Source organism: Pinus tabuliformis, chromosome 4_1, assembly GCF_031772625.1.
Source record: "Pinus tabuliformis cultivar Carrire ecotype Pingquan chromosome 4_1, CPIR1, whole genome shotgun sequence".
Taxonomy (NCBI): Eukaryota; Viridiplantae; Streptophyta; class Pinopsida; order Pinales; family Pinaceae; genus Pinus; species Pinus tabuliformis.
The window spans coordinates 629,289,698-629,312,874 of record NC_142303.1 but is presented as its reverse complement, the minus strand read 5'-3'; the positions used below and the strand labels follow the sequence as shown (position 1 = coordinate 629,312,874).

At 42.5% G+C, this 23,177-nt stretch overlaps 1 protein-coding gene across 1 annotated transcript in view; it reads right to left on the bottom strand.

Annotated features, from left to right (window-relative positions):
• LOC149177613 (uncharacterized) overlaps nt 1–23,177 on the bottom strand; it is a 382,857-nt gene that overhangs the window by 139,975 nt on the left and 219,705 nt on the right. The window contains exons 9-10 of the mRNA XM_089423439.1: nt 20,531–20,634; nt 20,373–20,437 (exon numbers count right to left, since the gene is read on the bottom strand). Coding sequence (XP_089279565.1) covers nt 20,373–20,437; nt 20,531–20,634 — 169 coding nt within the window. The remainder of the gene's footprint in view (nt 1–20,372; nt 20,438–20,530; nt 20,635–23,177) is intronic.

Genomic DNA, 23,177 nt, shown 5'->3' with positions numbered 1-23,177 from the left:
TTTATATGTTATGTTGGGCAAAGAGGGACATGAAGGCAAGTTGGCTTTGTGATAGAGGTGACCTTTGGAGGGTTGTTCAATCCCCACATGAAACATATAAGTCCTTATGAGGCCTCATAGACACATCCCATGAGCATCAATTCATAGAGAAAACACTTCTAAGGAAACCAAGCTAGAGGAGAAGGTTAGACATGGAAGAGGAGGATTGTTTTTGTCTTTTCGTGTGTCTCTTTCAGGGCCGAGTAGCTACAGGAGGTTGTCACGTGCATTAAGGGAAGATTGGATGGTGTTTTGGGGTTGTTTGTGGTAGTATACCCTCTCATATAGCAAGTCGCATTGATGAGGAGCACCTACAACTAGGCCACAAGTCTTATTTGTCTTGTTCAGGGGTTTGAGAAGCTTCAACTAGGACCGCAGATCTATTTTGGGTGAACAGTGTTGGAAATAATACTGAGAGGGGGGGGTGTGAATCAGTATTATCAAATCAATAAAACTTTTTCATTTCCATATTAAGATTCATATACGCTACTTCCGTTAAGGATACCCATGTGTAATGCAACTAGCGTATATCCAGTAAACTTATGATTCAGTTAGTTGATCTTCAATGAGTGCATCAGAACATTATTAATCATATGAACAGTCAACAGGTGCAGTAAAACAGAACAGATCATCACACATAAAGAGCACACATGAACACCATGATATAAGGTGGAAACCCAATGTGGGTGAAAACCACCTGCTGCAATTTGTTTCTATCTTCCTTTAATAAGAAACTTCTTTTACAATGTACTGGTGCAGTCCTTTACCAGCACGCAGGCTGCAACCTGCAGAGGGCTACAACCCTCTCTCGTTTTCCATCTTCTTCTGGAAGGGAGCTACAACCCCCTTAGCTCTTGTACTAGCTGAAATACTAGTACGTAGGTGCTGACCTACAGAAGGCTACAACCTTCTCTTTACTTCCAGGGACCACGTTTCATAAATTTTCAGACTGGATCCATAAGTACAAAACAATCACCACTGTAAGACAATCATCAACCATACCGGAATCATCAATCACTAAATCACCCAATACTGACTCACTGAAACCCTGTCATCAGAACACAGCTACCAGAATACAAACCAGAGCCCAGAACTCTGTAATAACCACTAGAACCAACAGCAACCTGAAAAATCAAATCTCATAATGCATACGCTACTTGAATATATCCAAACCGCGTGTATACGCGCTTTCACTAGAGAGAACCCGCATACAGATCTAAAGATAATTACTTATGCCTTCGCTGCCATTTCCAACTTGAGCCAAGCATCACAAACCCATAACCAGCATACTAGATCTTCACACTTCGCCAGACATTTATTACTTGCTCCTCCACCTTTGCCTAATGATCTTCTCCTTATATAGGTTTAGGTTTCTCTCAATACCATGGTCCAAAACCATGTAAAAACAATACCTTGGACCCAATACCTAGGATCAACACTTCAGACCAAATACCACGGACCAATACCAAAATACCATGGACCAAATACCACGGACCAAAACTTAGTTTTCCAACATGTACGCGCCTTTCCTTGCGTGAAAGTGCATGTATACGCATACGCGTCTTTGGAATGTCTAACCCGCGTGTATACGCGGCTTGGTCACGATGAACCTGCGTATATCTCTCTCTTGACCTGTTGTACTAAGATCTGTCCTCTGATTGAGTTACCATCACCTGTATCATACCTCTGAGTGAGCTGCCATCAAGGACAACACTTGTATCATAATGCCAACAAATAGGTGGCTAGAAGGTTATGTATTGAGGCCTAGAAGAAGGTTAGGAGGCAATGAGTTGTTGGTGGAACCTTATGGAGGGAGGCCGCAGTCAAAGGGAGGTTTGGAAGGTATGAAAAGAGGGTTGTAGCAGCATCCTAACAAGCCCTAACCAAAGTTCATACCTACAACACTTTACACCAACCCTTCATGACATGAGGTATGTATGTTTGTTGGTGTTTTTGAGTTGACTTGATGCAGATGGATGGATGTCCTAGTGTGGACAGATTAGAGGAATCTATTAGCAACCATGTGGAAGGGTCTCCATAGGTGTTGGATGCCCTACCTAGGAGCAGATGCTATAGCAGGATTGGTCACTCGTGGATTGTTGGAGGGCAGCGTGAGAGTGGACCAAGTGTGGACGTGGATAGGGCATTTATGGTCTGTTGGAGAGCTGCGTGACAGTATCCAAGTTGGAGCCCAGTGTGCACCATCTTTGTGGACCTAGATGGTTGCTAGAGTGGTAGAAGTTGAGCTCAAGGTTTGATCAGCCAGAGGAGCATTTTAGCAGCCCTAGACTTGTGTGTGGAGAAGGCATCTACAGCAGATGATGGGCAGTCCTCCTAGCCCGTGTTCATTGTGGGAGATGGACATCTTACAGTGATAGGTGGTAGCCCTTTATGCCCTATGTTGGTCTTCATTGGAGCAGCACAGGAAGACCATTGTGGGCTGAAGTCCCTGGGTAGCTAAGGAGAAACAGTGGGCAGTTGTGAGTTGTTCACAAACAAAGTTATGAACAATTCAACAGGAGTCCTGATGTGTTAATGGACGAACAATCAACTAGTGAGCAGGTTGGATAGTCGAGGTTTAGTGGCCATATGGCCTTGGATCATTGGTAGAGGCAGTGCTGCAGATTGGGGATTGAAGGACCAGGCAGGTACAAAAAAAAAAGTGTGTATATTTTGCGCACTAGTAAATTTACTATAGTTTATATTACATTGTGCAAAGTAGTTTCTTTGTGATTCTTGGTTTGGTAGCGTCAATGATTTAAGATTCTATACCAAACACCAAGGTCGTTGAAAAACATGGTATCAAAGTGTATCTGAGTAACTTTGAGGGACAGTGAATCAGAGTGTGCACAAAGAAGCAACTCAGAGGGAGTTGTGGGTATCTAGATCATGGGGCAAAGGGTCTAGTTGAAGACATGGACATGTGGTCTTGACTAGCTTGGCAGCAAGATTAGTTGGGAGTTATGGCATATTGGTGGAGAGCCTGGTGAACAATAGTTTGTTGTAGGGCAGATTACTGATCATGGACTTCCGTTGATTTGTCATGGATGGTTGGGATAGATCAAGTATTTCCTTGGCATGGACGAGATCAGGTTGATCGAGATGGTTTCATGTGATGGACCATAGATTGGCAAGCTAGAGTCTCCATCGAATCGTGATGTTGCAGATCTGAGATTGGAGGGATTTTCACAGGTGGTATTTGATCAAGGAGTATGAGTGCTTGCAAGACTGAGCTAGTAGAGATCGTGTAGGCTTAGAGGGAGTCTAGCCTCAGAGGGAGCATCCCTATGGAGGTTTGGGATCTTTAGGTTCAAATGTGATGAGGCAAAGGCACTATCGATATTATCAGGTTGATTCTACAAGGTATGGTGTAGTGATGGATGTTAGATGGGCTAGTGTCGCCGGAAATGATGATGGTTACTTCCTAGTCTTGGAAGTACCTCCCTCGCTAAGAGGATTGTTGATTTTTGTAGCTTGGGAGGTACTCCAAGCCTTGAGGATCGAGGGTTTGGAGGAAGGAGCTCCACAAGTGGCCTTGTGGGCTTGAAACCCAATCCTAGGGTTTTGCACCCAAAGTTGTTGGGCCAAAATGGTGACGCTACGTTGACATGTGATGGATGGCAATGATAGAGGATGTTGAGACGAATCCAACGCAATGAAAATCATCAAATTCTGAGGTCTACAAGTGAAGATATTAATTTTTATATGTTATGGTGGGCAAAGAGGGACATGAAGGCAAGTCGGCCTTGTGTTAGAGGTGCCCTTTGGAGGGTTGTTTGATCCCCACATGAAACATATAAATAGAAGTCCTTGTGAGACCTCATAGACACATCCCATGAGCATCAATTCATAGAGAAAACACTTATGAGGCAGTCGAGCTAGAGGAGAAGGCTAGACATGGAAGAGGAGGATTGTTTTGGTCTTTTTGTGTGTCTTTTAGGGCCGAGTAGCTACAGGAGGTTGCAACAAGCATTAAGGGCAGATTGGATGGTGCTTTGGGGCAATTTGTGGTAGTATACTCTCTCATACAACATGCCATGTTGATGAGGAGCACCTACAACTAGGCCGCAGGGCTTATTTGTCTTGTTTAGGGGACCGAGAAGCTTCAACTCGGGTTGCAGATTTGTTTTGGGTGAACAGGTGGCTAAAAGGTTGGGTTTTGAGGCCTAGAAGAAGGCTAGGAGGCAGCGAGTTGTTGGAGGAACCTTATGGAGGGAGGCCGCAGTCAAAGGGAGATATGGAAGGTATGAAAAGAGGGTTGTCACAGCATGCTAACAAGCCCTAACCAAAGTTCAAACCTACAGCAATTTACACCAGCCCTTGGTGACATGAGGTATGTAGGATTGTTGGTGTTTTTGAGTTGACTTGATGCAGATGGATGGATGTCCTAGTGTGGACAGATTTGAGGAATCTGTTAGTAGCCATGTGGAAGGGTCTCCATGGGTGGTGGATGCCCTAACTAGGAGCAAATGCTACAGCAGGATTGGTCACTCGTGGATTGTTGGAGGGCAACGTGAGAGTGGACCAAGTGTGGATGTGGATAGGGAATTTATGGTCTATTGGAGGGCAGCGTGATAGTGTCCAAGTTGGAGCCTAGTGTGCACCATCTTCATGGACCTAAATGGTTGCTAGAGTGGTAGAAGTTGAGCTCAAGGTTTGATCAGCTAGAGGAGCAGTTGAGCAGCCCTAGACTTGTGTGTGGAGAAGGACATCTACAGCAGATGATGGGTAGTCCTCCTAGCCCGTGTTCATTGTGGGAGATGGACATCTTGCAGTGATGGGTGGAAGCCCTTCGTGCCCTATGTTGGTCTTCATTGGAGCAGCACAGGAAGACCATAGTGGGCTGAAGTCCCTGGGTAGCTGAGGAGCAGCAAGGCGCAGTTGTGAGTTGTTCACAAACAGAGTTGTGAACAACTCAACAGGAGTCTCGATGTGTTGATGTGTTGATGGACGAACGATCAGCTAGTGAGTAGGTTGGATAGCTAAGGTTCAGTGGCCAGATGGACTTGGATCATTGATAGAGGCAGTGTTGCAGATTGGGGGTCAAAGGACTAGGCATGCACAAAAAAAAAGTTGTCTATATTTTGTCCACTAGTAAATTTACTATTGTTTATATTTCGTTGTGCAAAGTAGTTTCGTTGTGATTCTTGGTTTGGTAGCGTCAGTGATTTTATATTCTATACCAGACACCAAGGTCATGGAAAAACAACATGGTATCAGAGCGTATCTAAGTTACTTTGAGTGATAGTGAATCAAAGTGTGCACAGTGAAACAACTGAGAGGGAGTTGTGGGTATTTATATCATGGAGCAGAGGGTGCAGCTAAATACATGGAGATGTGGTCTTGACTGGCTTAGCAGCAAGATTGGCTAGGAGTTCTGGTTGATTGGTGGAGATCCTGGTGAACAATAGTTTGTTGTAGGGCAGATTAATGATCATGGAATTTCGTTGATTTTCCATGGATGGTTGGGACAGCTCGAGGATTTCCTTGGCATGGACAAGATCAGGTTAATCAAGATGGCTTCATGTGATGGACTACAGATTGGCAGGCTAGAATCTTCATCGGATCGTGATGTTGCATATCTAAGATTGGAGGGATTTGCACGAGTGGTATTTGATCTAGGAGGATGAGTGCTTGTAGGACTGAGCCAGTGGAGATCATGTAGGCTCAGAGGGAGTCTAGCCTCAGAGGGAGCAGCCCTATGGAGGTTTGGGATCTTCAGGTTCAGATGTGATGAGGCAGAGGCACTACCGAGATTGTCGGGTTCATTCTACAGAGTATGTTGCAGTGATGGATGCTAGATGGGCTAGTGTCATCAGCGATGATGATGGTTACTTCCTAGTCTTGGAAGTACCTCCCTCGCTAAGAGGGAGTGTTGATTTTTATAGCTTGGGAGGTACTCCAAGCCTTGAGGATCGAGGGTTTGGAGGAAGGAGCTCCACAAGTGGCCTTGTGGGCTTGAAACCCAAGCTTAGGGTTTTGCACCCAAAGTTGTTAGGCAAAAATCGTGACGACATTTCGGCATGTGATGGATGGCAATGATAGAGGATGTTAAGATGAATCCAACGCAGCGAAAATCATCAAATTCTGAGATCTACAAGTGAGGATATTATTTTTTATACGTTATGGTGGGCAAAGAGGGGCATGAAGGCAAGTCGGCCTTGCGTTAGAGGTGCCCTTTGGAGGGTTGTTCTATCCCCAAACATATAAATAGAAGTCCTTATGAGACCTCATAGACACATCCCAAGAGCATCAATTCATTGAGAAAACACTTCTGAGGTAGTCAAGCTAGAGAAGAAGGCTAGACGTGGAAGAGGAGGATTGTTTTTGTCTTTTTGTGTGTCTCTTTTAGGGCTGAATAGCTACAGGAGGTTGTCGCATGCATTAAGGGCAGACTGGATGGTGTTTTGTGGTTGTTTGTGGTAGTATACTCTCTCATATAATAGGCTGCATTGATGAGGCGCATCTACAACTAGGCCACAAGCCTTATTTGTCTTGTTCAGGGGGGCGAGAAGCTTCAGCTAGGGCCAAAGATCTATTTTGGGTGAACAAGTGGCTAGAAGGTTGGGTTTGGAGGCCTAGAAGAAGGCTAGGAGGCAGCGAGTTGTTGGAGGAACCTTATGGAGGGAGACCGTAGTCAAAGGGAGGTCTGGAAGGTATGAAAACAAGGTTTTAGCAGTCTGCTAACAAGCCCTAACCAGAGTTCAGACCTACAACAGTTTACACCAGCCCTTGATGACATGAAGTATGTAGATTTGTTGGTGTTTTTGAGTTGACTTGATGCAGGTGGATGGATGTCCTAGTGTGGAAAGATTTGAGGAATTTGTTAGAAACCATGAGGAAGGGTCTCCATAGGTGTTGGATGCTCTAACTAGGAGCATATTGTTAAATTTGGACAACTAGGTCCAAACTCCATGTTCTGATGCTCAGATTAAGAGGCTAATATTTTTGTTGGATTCCTCTTTCTGAGAGGTGTAAAATCCATATAAAAATAGTCTTAATCCGATGAGCAGAACTTATATTTTGAATTTATTATTCTTAATAAATTATATGTGCAAAGGTCAGCCAGTTTTGTAATGTAGGCTCACATGCCCAACAGATGTGTCACACACCCTCATTGATGGATATATATATACAGGAAAAGTTGGAGAGAATTTGATCACAAAAACAACTCAAATCTTCCTCTCTCATCCTAAAAAGTACGAGCTACCTGGAGGACGAATTTCAGCCACACGTGGGAAGGACGAAGAGGATTTTTCTGCTGCTAGGGTTTCGCAGAAGTTTGACCAGCGTTGACTTTGGTCAACGCTTGGTCCAAACAAGCTGAAAACTTGTGGGAGGTTCGATTTTTGAAGGCCATACTACCTGGCACAAAAATCGAGGTCAAAGGGTTGACCGTTTTGCTACTGCGTTGACTTTTAGCTTGCTGCCCCTGCATTGACTTTTCAGGACAGCGTTGACTTTTGTAGAACTGACTTGGGTTGACTCATCTACTGGTTGGAGGGTTGTTGTGACACATGCTGGGCTGGCTGACCAAAGGAGACTTTGCTGGTTGAAGCATCCTGTTGACCGCCGAAACAAACACATACATTTTTCTTATTTCTGATTTGTCTTCTGTAAGATCTGCTTATATGTTCCATCTGCATTTTGCTTATCTACTTGTATGATTGCTGTGAGAAAAGTGAAATTGCTCTTAGCATAGAACATCTACAAAACTTTACATGGGATCAGAGCTGAGGTGAAGACAAACTCTATCTATAGCAATCATCATCGAAGGAAATGGATTCCTCTAAGCTTGAATTCAGGGAGAATGACAAGCTGACTGGAAGTGATGACTTCCATGCCTGGAAGATGTTATTAGATCTCAAATTAGAAGATCATGATCTCCTAGATCATGTGACAGGGAAGATTCAAGAACCTCCATCAAATGCCTTTGTTGTTGTTAAACACAAGTATAAGAAGGGAGAAATCAGAGCAAAACTGCTGATCAGGGAATCCATAAATAAGAGTCTGGTTGCCTACATATCTGAACTAGGCACATCCAAGGAGATGTATGACAAACTGATACTTATGTTCCGAGTAAACAATGTGAACCAAGTGCTATTCCTCAAGAACAAGTTGAAGAATATGAAGAAGGGCCGAGACGAGTCTATTCAAACTTTCTTTATGAAGTTGACCGAAACCAGGAACAATCTGCTAGCTATTGGGGAGACAATAGCTGATCGTGAGATGGTTCTCACCGCACTTGGAGGACTTCCATATGAATGGCAAGTATTCACAACTACCATTCTCAACAATAATACCATCCCTAACTTTGATGAGCTTCTGTCTAGATGTATGCAAGAAGAAACAAGGATGAAGGAATTTGATAATGAAAGAAATGCTGCCTATGTTGCTCATTCCCGAAAGAAGAACTCTGGTGGTTCCAAGGACAAAGGAAGGACTAAGACTCAAAAGAAGAAGGGTAAATGTTTCACCTGCCATAGGACTGGACACTATGCTAGAGAATGCCCCTTCCAGAAGAATTCTCCCGATAGTGACGACAACAACAACAACCGAAGGAATGGGAATCAAAGAAATGACAAATCCAAAGGAAAGAGGAAGGCTCACTTTGAAGGAAACCATCCACCTTCTAAAAGGACCAGAAATACCAGGTATGAGGAGTCTAATGTTGTTGATAAAAGAAATGAGTATATTCTAATATCTGCTCTCTCAGCTGCATCTCCGCCCGACACTATGGATGTCTGGCTAATCGATAGTGGTGCCTCAAGACACATCACCGGATTCAAGGAAGCTATCTCAATTGGTTTTAGAGTTGGTACACTCTACCAGGTTGGAGGGAGTCCGTTGGGAGCTATGACTTGTGATACTATCCGTCAAACCGAACTATGGCACCGAAGATTTGGACACCTTCATTACAAGGCTCTTCCCGAAGCAAGGAAGGTGGTGACAGGGATGCCTGATTTTGGAAATAATCATAAAGGTGTATGTAAGGGATGTGCTGAAGGAAAACATACAAGGGGACCTTTCCCCTCAAGTGTCACAAAGACATCTGAGATATTGCAACTGGTCCATTCTGATCTTTCCGGTATGTTGCCTGTAACATCCCTGGGGGGATGTTCTTACTATATGACATTTACTGATGACTTCTCTCGCAAAACCTGGATATACTTCTTGAAGAAGAAGGATGAGGCTTTCATGTGGTTCCGTACCTTCAAAGCCTTGGTGGAAAATATGACCGGAAAGAAGATCAAGATTTTGAGGACTGACAATGGCACTGAATATGAGTCAAATGAGTTCAAAGACTTTTGCAGAGAAGCTGGCATTAAGAGGGAGACTACCACTGCATATACTCCTGAGCAGAATGGTGTTGCTGAACGCAAGAATAGGACTATTGTGGAAGCTGCCCGTGCCATGCTATGTGACCAGGGTCTTCCAAAGTTTCTGTGGGGAGAAGCTGCAAATACTGTTGTGTACATTCAAAATCGATGCCCTCATTCCGCTTTGGACTCCAAAACTCCCGAAGAGGTTTTCTCTGGTAAGAAACCTGATGTCTCACATTTTAGAATTTTTGGATGTCCTGTCTATTTTCATGTGCCGAAAGAAAAGAGAAGTAAGCTGGACGCTACTGGGAAGAAAGGAATGTTTGTGGGCTACAGTGAGACTTCTAAGGCATATAGAGTCTATGTACCTGGTCAAAGGGAAGTAGAGATAAGCCATGATGTCACTTTTGACGAAGATGCTTCCCTGAAGAAAGTAGTAGATCTTCCTAGATCTGAAGAAAACCATGAAGAAAGACCTGGAAATCTGGAAGAACCCCAGGATGAGACTATGCCTGATGTTGAAGAGCCAATGGACCCTATTGATCCTTCCCCTTCTCTAGGAAAGAGGCCATCATGGCTCAGGGACACCCTCGAAGATGCTGAGGGTCATGCTGCCCCAAGGGGAACATTCCGAGAAAGCAAGAAGCCGTGTAGATACCAAGGGTATCTAGCTGCCATGAGTACTATTATACAATCTGAACCTGGATCTTTTGAAGAAGCCATCAAGCATCAAGTCTGGAAGGATGCTATGCATGAAGAATATGAGGCTATTATGAAGAATGATGTCTGGGATGTGGTCCCGAGACCGAAGGACAAATCTGTTGTCACCGCTAAATGGCTCTACAATATTAAACATGGATCTGATGGGAGTGCTGAAAAGTTTAAGGCAAGATTTGTTGCCCGTGGCTTCTCTCAAAAGGAAGGAATTGACTATGACGATATATTTGCACCTGTGGCTCGATATACCACCATCTGATCCATCATAGCCCTTGCTGCTACGCAAGGATGGAGTCTTCATCAGATGGATGTCAAGACTGCTTTTCTGCATGGTGCAATAAAGGAAGAGGTGTATGTAGAACAACCTCTGGGATTTGAAGTTCAAGATCGAGACACTTATGTCTGCAGGTTGAAGAAAGCCCTCTATGGGTTAAAGCAAGCACCCAGAGCTTGGTATGAGAGGATGGATAGTTACTTGATGAAGCTGGGCTTCACTCGAAGCAATGCTGATCCAAACCTTTACTTTAAGGTTGAGGAAGGAAAGCCTCTCATTCTAGTGCTGTATGTGGACGACCTCTTCCTGACAGGTGATGACCCTCTCATTCATCAATGTAAGAGGGAGCTTGCTGCTGAGTTCGAGATGAAAGACCTAGGACTGATGCACTATTTCCTAGGCCTGGAGGTCTGGCAGAGACCTGGAGAGATTTTCCTTTCTCAAGGAAAGTATATTGTGAAGCTTCTGGAAAGATTTGGGATGGTGGACTGTAAGTCCGTGTCGACACCAATGGAACTCAACTTTAAGAAGTTGAGTGGCAGCGCTGCAGGGCCTATCTTGGCCAATCCTACTGAGTATCGTCAACTCATAGGAGCTTTGATGTTCTTAGTGAACACCCGTCCGGACATATGTTTTGCAGTGAATACTTTGAGTCAACAGATGGTTGAGCCTCATCATTTTCACTGGGTTGGTGCCAAGAATCTTTTGAGATATCTTCGGGGCACGATAAACCATGGGCTGAGATACACTGCCGGGAGTGTGATACTCCGGGGATATACTGATGCCGATTGGGCTGGCAGTGTGGTGGATCGTAAGAGCACATCTGGATGCTGTTTCAATCTTGGTTCTGCTTCGATCTCATGGATGAGCAGGAAGCAGAAGTCGGTGGCTTTGAGCACCGCGGAGGCCGAATACATTGTTGCTAGTATGGCCTGTTGTGAAGCAGTTTGGTTGAGGAAGCTCTTTAGTGAGCTGTTCCAACAAGTGCTAGATACCACTGTAATACTCTGTGATAATCAGAGTGGGATTCGTATGACTGAGAATCCTGTGTTCCACGACCGATCCAAGCATATTGATATCAGGTACCACTTTATCCGGGATATGGTACAGCGAGGCGCCGTAAGGCTCGATCATATAGGAACTGATGAGCAGGTCGTGGATATTCTCACTAAGCCCCTGGGGAAGGTCAAGTTCCTAACCTTCCGTGAGAGTCTTGGTGTCGTGGAAAGACCCTATGATGTGGGTCGTGTTGGACAATGAGCTCTGGGAGCTCTGGGGGGCTTTGGGGATAGCTTCTCGGAGCTATAAGCACTCATAATGCTTCTGCCCCACCCTTGTGATTATTGAGCTGGTTCGCCACTCATTTAATCTGTGCCCCGTATGCATCCTACCCATTGAGTTCAGGGCTCATGGGAAGTACCTCTCATTTGGCCAATGAGGTGTGGAAAAGCTAGAGACTATTAGCAAAGACTGATGGACGCATCAGAGATTGCCGTACTCTCTATCTAGGATGGCATGGTCCAACCACTTGATCTGGGATCAAGATTTGTGAGGTCTGGGACCTCTGGACTGATTATGTCAGTCGGGGAATGATGTCTTTGTGACTGACCCACTTCTGTTCTGAAATAAAGAAGCCAGCAAAGCAAGTTTCGGTGGGATGACTCACGATGTTAATTGCACTAATAGATGGAGTTCTCCCTAGTTGAGAGGGAGTGTTAAATTTGGACAACTAGGTCCAAACTCCATGTTCTGATGCTCAGATTAAGAGGCTAATATTTTTGTTGGATTCCTCTTTCTGAGAGGTGTAAAATCCATATAAAAATAGTCTTAATCCGATGAGCAGAACTTATATTTTGAATTTATTATTCTTAATAAATTATATGTGCAAAGGTCAGCCAGTTTTGTAATGTAGGCTCACATGCCCAACAGATGTGTCACACACCCTCATTGATGGATATATATATACAGGAAAAGTTGGAGAGAATTTGATCACAAAAACAACTCACATCTTCCTCTCTCATCCTAAAAAGTACAAGCTACCTGGAGGACGAATTTCAGCCACACGTGGGAAGGACGAAGAGGATTTTTCTGCTGCTAGGGTTTCGCAGAAGTTTGACCAGCGTTGACTTTGGTCAACGCTTGGTCCAAACAAGCTGAAAACTTGTGGGAGGTTCGATTTTTGAAGGCCATACTACCTGGCACAAAAATCGAGGTCAAAGGGTTGACCGTTTTGCTGCTGCGTTGACTTTTAGCTTGCTGCCCCTGTGTTGACTTTTCAGGACAGCGTTGACTTTTGTAGAACTGACTTGGGTTGACTCATCTACTGGTTGGAGGGTTGTTGTGACACATGCTGGGCTAGCTGACCAAAGGAGACTTTGCTGGTTGAAGCATCCTGTTGACCGCCGAAACAAACACATACATTTTTCTTGTTTCTGATTTGTCTTCTGTAAGATCTGCTTATATGTTCTATCTGCATTTTGCTTATCTACTTGTATGATTGTTGTGAGAAAAGTGAAATTGCTCTTAGCATAGAACATCTACAAAACTTTACACATATGCTACAGCAGAATTGGTCACTCATGGACTATTGGAGGGCAACGTGAGAGTGGACCAATGTGGACGTGGATTGGGCATTTATGATCTGTTGGAGGGCAGCGTGGTAGTGTCCAAGTTGGAATCTAGTGTGTACCATCTTCATGGACCTAAATGGTTGCTAGAGTGGTAGAAGTTGAGCTCAAGGTCTTATCAGCCAGAGGAGCAGTTGAGCAACCCTAGACTTTTGTGTGGAGAAGGACATCTATAGCAGATGATGGGCAGTCCTCCTAGCCTGTGTTCATTGTGGGAGATGAACATCTTGTAGTGATGGGTAGCAACCCTTCGTGTTCTATGTTGGTCTTCATTGGAGCAGAGCAGGAAGACCATTGTGGGTTGAAGTCCCTGGGTAGCTGAGGAGCAGCAGGGGGCAGTGGTGAGTTGTTCACAAACGGAGTTGTGAACAACTCAATAGGAGTCTCGATGTGTTGATTCATTAATGGACGAACGATCAACTAGTGGGCAGGTTGGATAGCTGAGGTTCAATGGCCAAATGGACTTGGATCGTTGATAGAGGTAGTGTTGCAGATTGAGGGTCGAAAGGACCAGGCAGGTACAAACAAAAAAAAAATTGTCTATATTTTGTGCACTAGTAAATTTATTGTTGTTTATATTTTGTTGTGCAAAGTAGTTTCGTTGTGATTCTTGGTTTGGTAGTGTCGGTGATTTAAGATTCTATACCAAACACCAAGGTCGTGGAAAAACAACACTTTTAGGGTTGAATGAGCTTAGTATTCATTGGAATAAATCATAAGAAGCCTTTTGTTCTCCTTGTCTTTATCTCGAGAGTACCTTTAACCACGATAATCCACAATGTTGATAAATCTAGGGCATAGCAATTAAGTGATTTATCTTCTATTAGTAATTGCTTGTGAGTGCTTTTTACTTTCTTAGATTAGAATCTTCCTCTACTTACGTTATTAGTGTTCTTTTTCATCAAATAGCTACCAATGCATAAACCATAAAGAGACAAGAGACACAGAATATAGGCTATCAGCCAGGGCCGAAACCTCTCACTCTTGACAGGGAAACCCAAACAAATTCTTCTTCTTATAGAGATTCCAATTGATGAATACCAAGACCAAGACCCTTGACCTATTTTCCACTCCAAGACCAAGACACAAGTTCCCTTGATGATAGTCAACCTTGTACTCCTTCCTTTGTCTCGACTCCTCTTCCACTTCGACCTTCTTCTTCTTTAAACCTTCAGCCTCTTAGAATTAGGTTTGCAATCCTAATTTAGAAATCTTAACTTGTACATAAGACCTTTTCTTATGCCTTGATTTACTTCTCTTGTGATGGAGTCTCCTTTTAGCTTGACTCGGCCTTCCTTAAGACTTCAATCTGGTTACCTTGGAACTCGACCTTACTGCAGCAGATGGTCTCCTCTTTCTTCGCACATGTGACAGCAACACAACCCTAAAACAGACCCAAAACCTAAAGCTTAGAACTTCGTTGAACTTCCTTCTCCTTTCACTGATCTTTAGGCTTCCTTGTTGTAATTCGCACTTCAGACTGTATGATGACCGAAAATATGTCCTAGAAATGATGCCAAACAACCCTACTTATAGTTGTTTCCCTATCAAAATAAGATGACTTGTTGGAGGGTGAGTTGACGTGTCATTTGGAGGAGATCTTTATTCTATTTTGTAGCTGACATGAAGGAGAGGTATTGTGCTTTTCTTGGAGGAATTTTCATACCTATTAAATGACTCATATAAAATGTAACATGCCCAAGAAGGTTTCTTCTTACATGACATAGACTCAAATTCACTTTTATGACTAGATGACAAACCCTAAAGGTTCAAAATGGGAGCCATCACTAAAATAAAATTCCTTGCTCATGAAACCCATGAGACAAGCATTACAATGATAATTTTATTTTTCTTCTTTTCATCAATTACATAAAATCACAATTACACATGTCATTATGAAGACCGAACCTAGTTACATTTTTCAACACACAGAACCCTAGATCTCGGGCAAATTTCTTCTAGGTATCTTAAAGGGAGAAAAAATCCTTTTGAAGTGTTATACTATCACATGGAGCTTCCCTTGAGAGATCCTACCTCATCACCTAACACCATTAACCCTAGAATATCAATCAAAGGTGATTATCTATCTATTGGGCTCCTCCCATCAGTGAAAGTCCATAAAGAGCAACGGACACTAGCTGAGGTGACAGTGGGCCATTGTCCCATTGTTATCACTTAGTCTAGCTCTTTGACCCATAGGCTTTCCCTCCTTAGGGCCAGCTAGATTGTGCGGTAACAACCAACTTTCCACATGTTTTAGCTTTCATTTGCCTTGATGAATTTGGCCAACATTCCACCTATTTTAGCTTCCATTTGCCTTGATGTAACCTATGATATTCCTCACTGTCCAAAATGGTCACTCGTGTTGCCATATCACCATAGTGAATGCCACATCATTACACCCAACTGGTAGATCCAGTGCTTTAAAAACCGGCCGGTCTGAACCGGTAACCTGTCAAATCGGTCGGTTAGCAAGCCCACTGGGTCAAACCGGCCGAAAAACCCGGTTTGACCCACTGTTTCACCTAAAATTTCCCTAACCGGTCGGTTTAGGACGGAACTAGCCGATTTAGGACGGAACCGGCAGGTTTGTGGTCAAACCGGCCGGTTAGCTGCCACGGTCATGGAGGACCCACGCAACACTTTTTTCCAATTTTCTAGGCTATTTTGGAGGGAAAGTAAGGGCTCTTTCCCTCCAAAAACACCCTCTCCAAGCCTTTAAAAGGCCCTTCTCCCTCTCATTTGGAGTATTTCTAAGTTTGATTGGGAGCTTGGAGAGTGTTGAGTTTTTGCTGGAGTAGTGGAACAACAGAGAGTTTAAGCTAAGTAGTAGTCATCATGCCTCCAAAAGCCAAGGATACTGCATGGGCTCATTGTGATATGATTGATGGCAAAATGATCTGCAAATATTGCCAAAAATCTATTGAAGGAGGGGGTATTAACAGGTTCAAGCAACACTTGGCTGGGATAGGAGGCCATGTAAAGCCATGTGGAGCACCAAATGAAGTAATAGGGCATATTAGGGCAGAATACCTTCAGAAGTTTGAGACTCAAGTCACTGAACCAATAGAGAAGTTTGTGACTCAAGCAGTTGCAAAGTTTGGGAGTCGAGACTCAACCAACTGAGTTTGATCATGATGACTCATGAGAAGTTTCAAGTGATAATGTTGATCACTATTATCATATATGTAGACTTGTAGTAGGCCACTAGCCCCATAGTTTGTAGGCTTTGTTTTTGCACTCTAGAGGCCATTTAGAGCCTCATTGCTTATGTATTTTGTTGATGTTTTGATATATTCACCTTTACATGGTATATAAATGAGTAATATTTGCATATTTTGTCTCTATTGGCTTGGAATCATGATTTTAAATCTAAAAAATAGTTTTTTCATTAAAAATTAATTATTTAATGTATTTTTTTAAAATCGGTTCATTTAGATATGACTAGTCCCGGTTCGACCGGTTCCGGTTCGAAACTCGGTTCATTAGGTGGACCGGCCCGGTCACCGGTTCCGATTTTTAGAACATTGGGTAGGTCTCTAATGCCTTGAGGAATTTGAAGAATCTAAGACATGGGTTTTGTTCCTCTCTTCTTGTAAACCACTTTTGATATAATGTGTCAAAAATTGCCCAACACTACCCCTATTTTGCAACCTAGAAACTTGTTGACCAACTTTGACTAGCTATAACTTGGCAATGCCTTCATTGCTTAGAAAAATTCAACATGGCATGCCACCCTCTCATAACATTGAACAATTTGGGACAAAGTTGACATTTTGAATTCCAAGACCACTTGCATTGGAAAACGTGAGTTGCCTCAAGAAACATGAAAAGTTGACTTTGTGAAAATGACATGAATGAGAACTATCTAAAGGATACAGTACCAAGATCAAGGCCACATAAAAACCCAATAGACACCTAACCATGCGATAAGACATAGGTGCACCGTGATGGGGGCTGGACTAGCCCATACACTATTGATCACCCTTATATAAGCAGGCTCCTCTAAACCATGAGTCCCAAATAATCCCATCCAAGGCCATCCAATCATATCCAAGATGAAAGGAACCAAAGATGTACCCAAAGGGACCGGCCATGGCCGACCAAACACAAGTTCTAGGACACCTAATCCAAGGCCTCATATGTTTTCTACAAGGCTTTAACTTGTCACCTTGGGCTTACAATGGTGTGAATTTGTTAATTTTAGGTATGTTCTATGCTGAGAGAAATTTACTTCAATTTTTCACATTAACTCAATATCAATTCCAGATTAGCAATCACATTTAGCATGATAGTAAAATGCTGATAAAACATAAATATAAATCATAGAAGACAAGCCAAGACAAGAGGATACAAGATGTGGCTCCAGCGAGGGACAAACCCCCATGTGGGGAAACCCTTGATCAATTCTTCTTATATGTTCTTCAATAGTTCAGCAGAGAGAGAGATGGTACATATACATCAGATGTCAACATTTTGACTTATCTAAATAAGAGCAGAGATCTTCTCTAAGTGGCACATGAGGCAGCTGATCTGAACTTAGGTGAAGGCATACTGCTTCAATTGATCCTCCAAGATGACCCCATCACCATGTAGCACCCATCATTGTGCTGCACCCAATCACTGACCTGCTCTTCATTACTATGTTGCTTCCCATTACTGAGCAGTACCACATCATCATGTTGTACTCATTATCAACAAGTTGCTGCAATGCATCGTGCTGTTGTTATATCTACATACCCATCATCACCATGTTGTACCATTGTGTTGCACCATACTGCACTACGCTGCACCCATCCTTGCTGTCACCTATATGCTGCAACACTATCAAAGTGCACTATGCTACACCATTCATCATGCTGCACTAATCATTGTTGCAACCAAACATGCAGTCTCTAACACCACGCTGCATCCAACAAACACTCATCCATGCTTGCTGTAATATATACCATTATGCTGCACATACAACATCCAATATGCTGCAAACTATTTACACTTATCATCCTTAGCTGCTTGCTATGGCTTGCAGCCTAGCAAAGCAGCTAGGCTATGTTGTTTAGGCTTCTTTCATATTTAGGCAGCAGAGAGCTTCTCTAGGACAGCAACCAAGTTCTCTAACAGTCTTCCTTAACTGCTTCTAACAGCACTCCTAAACAGCCTCTAACAGCCCTTCTAAACAGCAAATAAGTTCCCTCCATGGACTGCGTCTAGGGCACCAACATGACACATAAGACCAGCGTATTAGGGATCTCTTTAAGGGCCTAGATAAGGCAGCGTGTGTAGCATTAAGGTCTCCACCATGACTGCATTTAGGTCTGCGTTTAGGGCTTCACCTTGACTGTGTTTAGGGCTTCACCTTGACTGTATTTAGGGCTTCATCTTGTCTGCGTTTAGGGCAGCTTCAACATGACTGCGTCCTAGGCAGCTTCATCATGACAGCGTCCTAGATCTATGGCATGTCTTCTCCACATGACTGCGTCCTAGATTCATGACAGCGTAGAGGGCAGCTTCAACATGACTGTGTCTTAGATCCAAGGCATGCGTAGAGCTAGGGCATCATCTTCTAGGAGCTGTGTAGATCCTTCTTCCCCATGGCAGCATCTAGGGCAGCTCTTCTTAGGGCAGCGTATCTCTTAGGATCTCTCCTCCCACCAAAACCCAAAGACAAGTGGATAGGAAGAGATCACAAGAAGAGTGTACAAATGACTAACAAGCCACCTCTTTTTATACTAAAACGTTGAGCACAAGTGTGGGCAATTTGGTTGCTGACCGACCTTGACGAATTATCCCATAACACAAATAAATTCATATCTCCATGAATACATGTCGGAATCGGATGATCTTTAGATCAATCCTACACCTCTCGACAAGAAGAATCCAAGAAAAATATCAACTGCCATGAATAAGTACACCCACATGGAATTTGGCCCTATTTGCCAATTTTAACAGAATTTATTGCAAAAATATATGTACTACTGCTGACATGAAGGGCAATAGCTGATATGTGGCAAAAGACCATGGTGACATTTTGGCATCTTTTGATTGTTTAGTCTACTTCTCTTCAACTCAAAGATATTCAATTTGCTAGAGTCCTAAAAACTGCTAAGTCTATTGAATTTTGGATGCGATTAGAAAGTCTATTTTCTTCAAATGAGGCCTAAAGAGGTTGGAACTCCTCTGAGACATCTTGAAATGGTTAACGACAATATTAAAACAAAAAGGTGGGGTTAGAGAGGGAAATATAAAGAAAATGGGAAAGTTCTTTTTAGAGCTTAGGAAGGTTCACCCTGCTAGAAAAATATTCAATTTAAGACTTAATGCATCCTCTTACCCATATTTAGGGCCCTAAGAACAATTTTTAAGGCTTGGTAGCATTTCAACAGTGTCACTCCCAAGGCCCTCCTTGAGCGCTTCCACATTCAAAGGACCACCTCAGAAAACTTTGGAGCATGCTCCAAAGAGTAATTTGGAATAGCGCTTCTGAGGGTGCTTCTAGATCACTCCCTTTCAGAGTACTCTCTGGAAGCAAAGCAGAGTGGGGAGGAGGGGAGTGCTTCCCTGCAATGTGGTAGATTAAGTCACTTAAAGAGATAAAAGTAAAGTACAACATGCTTGCTAGACTATGTCTCAACATGTTCCTTCTTCCTCAAGGGAAAGGTAGAAATTGGAAAGTTTCACAAAATGGTTGTCCAGATACCAATCACTCAAATAATTGCCTTACTTAATAGATAGCACAATCCCATAATATCAAAAAGCAAGAGTCCTCTAGTGCCAATGTATACACTCTTGAGTACATTTCACGAAAGTAAAGGCAAAATAAGGTTATCTAAAACAATTTAAAGACCAAAAGCCTAATAAATTTAATAATAACCTAGAATCTTTTATCGCATGGCATACAATACAGACCATGATTTCAGAAAGCAGATTAAGTGATCTAGTAAACTACATGTTTTTTTTTTATTTTTGAGATATTTGACTGGGCATTAAACTCAGTTGGAACTGATCTATTGAACTACTTGCTTCTTTATATTCTATTAAATTCTAATGAATGCTTGATTTTTTATAAAATTTGTAACATAATGTACAAGCAAAGGAAATGAGGAATACATCAACTGCAAATTGGATGAGAGAGAGAACATAGATCTAAAATTTCTATCAGATGTTCAGTAATAAACATTCTGAGTTATTCCTTGAAAAGCCCTCTTACCAGAACAACAGAAAATAGAACCTAAAAACAGAAAGTAATGATAATCATATCGAAAATCTGGGGGGAATGAGAGGTGATGGGGAGTGTTATTTAACAGACACAAATAAACATTAAAAAGAGATTTAGCATTTTAACAAAACTTGTTAAAACATTTAAAACGGTAACCAATTGAGTGTTATACTTGCCTTGATTGCTACAATAACATTCTTCTTGCATAGACTGTACCGTGATTCCCCTTCTTCATATCGTCCTTTTATTTACCAATGGTCAAACCAGAAAAACTTATGAGAAAGTTGCTTTCAAAGTAGCGTATTCTAGAGCAACGGAAGCATCTTGTCCTTACCTTTGAAAAGATTAAGTCGAGCATCAGGGGGTCCACCATCCGCAGCAAGGTATTTTCCAGATAGCATACCCATTGCTATGGGACTGTACGCTAACAAACTTACTCTACAGAAGTCGCATATATCAGAAAATATCATATCTTCCAAAATTGTAATCACATAAAAATTTAACAATTAGTTTACACCTATCATGCAGAGGTAAAGTAGACTTAAATTGTTGAGATTATTATTCATCATTTGCACATGATCATGGGAAATTCCACTGATTATATAAATAGATGAAAAGCCAAAACTAAAAGCAATCCCCAAGGAAGGGAGACCTAGACACCTTATGCACAAATCAGAAAAAACAAGCATATAAAATGCTACTATAAAATGATCTGTCAAATGATTTTTTGCAGTTCAATGTCCACATACAAGTATTTCAATTTGCAATGCTCTCATATATACATGTTTAATTTACCAAACAAAGATTTCTTTTCATTTTTATAAATATGAGGTGTGTGTGTATAGAAAGCCCAAAGGGTTAGCTCAACCAGTTGTCATCAATGTTATTGGGCAATTGGCTAGTTCCATGCTAGTAGATGCCCAATTCAAATCCCCTTACGTGGGGCACACTAGTCTATGACAATGGATTTATTAGGAATGCCATCCACCAATGTGAGGAAGCATCCCTTGGTTTTTGTCACGAGATTTTCCTTTGGAAAAAATAAAAATAAAATTATTCATACATACATACATACATATTGCAGTTGAACCATCTACCCAAGGCATGTTACTGGGGCAGGACTTAGGTCATCCGGTTGAGTCCAACGTGGTAACCATCCGCTATTGTGCTTGGCAATTGAACCATTGTCCATCCAGATAACTTGGGGAAAAGGGGTGGAACCCATGAGGTGTGTCGCCACCTGAATCCACACCTAAGGTTAGCAGGAGAAAATCTCTAACTCCACTTGGTGTGGCCTTGGGGGCAAGCTATGAGTTGGGTTTGTCACCCAATTCCCAACTCCTGTTGATTTGGGGTAGCATCAGATGTGCTCTAGCCACGAAATTTGGTGGAGAGGTTGGGGCACATGAGATCTGCAATACCCAGAAAGGGTTTGGGCAGATTCTAAACAAATCAGGAGATATTAAAATAATTAATATTTTTAATGGAGTCCCTAAAGTCTAAACTTAGGGAAAATAAAATATTAATGTGTATTAATATGAATCTGTGTTAGAGTGGTCCAAAAGACATGGATCAAGCGAGATCTAATCTTAGCCGTTGATCAGGGACTTAATCTCGACCGTTGAGATGTCAACAGGGAAAGTATAAAAGGAGGCTTGAGGGTCACTTGGAGAGTACACCAGAGTGATCAGCCATTCTATTATCTAGAGCGGAGTTTGCTAAGAGAGATAGAATCAGTGATCAGGAGAGCAACTGAGGGGCATTGAGTACAGAGAAACAGAGAAGGCAGAGATTGTGCCGGGAGAGCAGCGCAGCAGCCAAGAAGAGTGACGCAGAGCCAGCAAGGGCTCACGTAGGGCCACGCAGAGGCATCCAAGTGTTGCGCAAAGCACCAGAGAGGCCAGCGTGTCTGACACAGAGGCCCAAAAAGCTGACGCAGGGCCTCCTGGGGCTGACGTGGGCCAAGAAAGGCTGACATAGGCCAAGAAAGGCTGACGCGGGCCAAGAAAGGCTGACGCAGGGCCAGCGTGAGATAGAGAGGGGCTGACGCAGTTCAAATTGGGCAGACGCTGGGGTTGCAGACCAGTTTTGTGCTAAGGAGCTGCCGAAAGGATTTCCTGGGGCTTCAGCCAGGAGATTTCTCTCAAACTGTGAGGTATAGCTGCTAAGGAAATTCTCTGTTGGGTAGGCTAGTTTCGGCACCCATATTGTACTCAGAAATTGCTTAATAAGAAAACCCTCAGATCGCTGCACCGGTTTTCCCACATTGGGTTTTTCCGAGGACATTGGTCCAAAAATAATGGTGTCATGTGGTGTGTTTGTTCTTGTTTCTTTTAGTTGTTGATCTGTAATGTGTTGAGCATGCACTGGTGTTTATTTTCAATATTTACTTTGTAAATAACTTGTTAAAGAAAAATAACAAGTAGGTAGGAATAAATCAGAAAAATGCATGAAGGGTTTCTAAACTAAGTAAACTTAGAAACTTCAACAACTCCTTTGTCTAAGCTCTCTCCTAGTCGAAGCCAAGGGGGGTACACCCTAAGGAAAATCTAAGGCTTGGTTAGTGATACTAAACAAGTTCTAGGAGATGAAAGATTAGTTAACCAAGAGATACATCAACCATCAAATTGAAACATGTAAATACTTCAACAAGTAAATGAGATGACCATGAGCATATAAAGATAACTAAATGTAAGCAATGATATCAACAAGAAAGATACTTTGCAAGAATTGAAATCATTAGACTAGTGCCAAATAAGTGAACTTGCAAAAGATAAATGCTCAAGGAAGGAAATGGTACTTGTAAAGTAAGAACATGTAATGGAAAGATAGCAAGTAAAGATACAATTGCACTTGAAAATAAAATATGCTCACATGAAATATACTTGAAGGAAAAGTTGCACCAAAGAAATGAAAGATACTCCAAGATAAGTAAATAAGCTCCAAATACTTCAAGATAAACAAGTGAACGTCAAATGAAA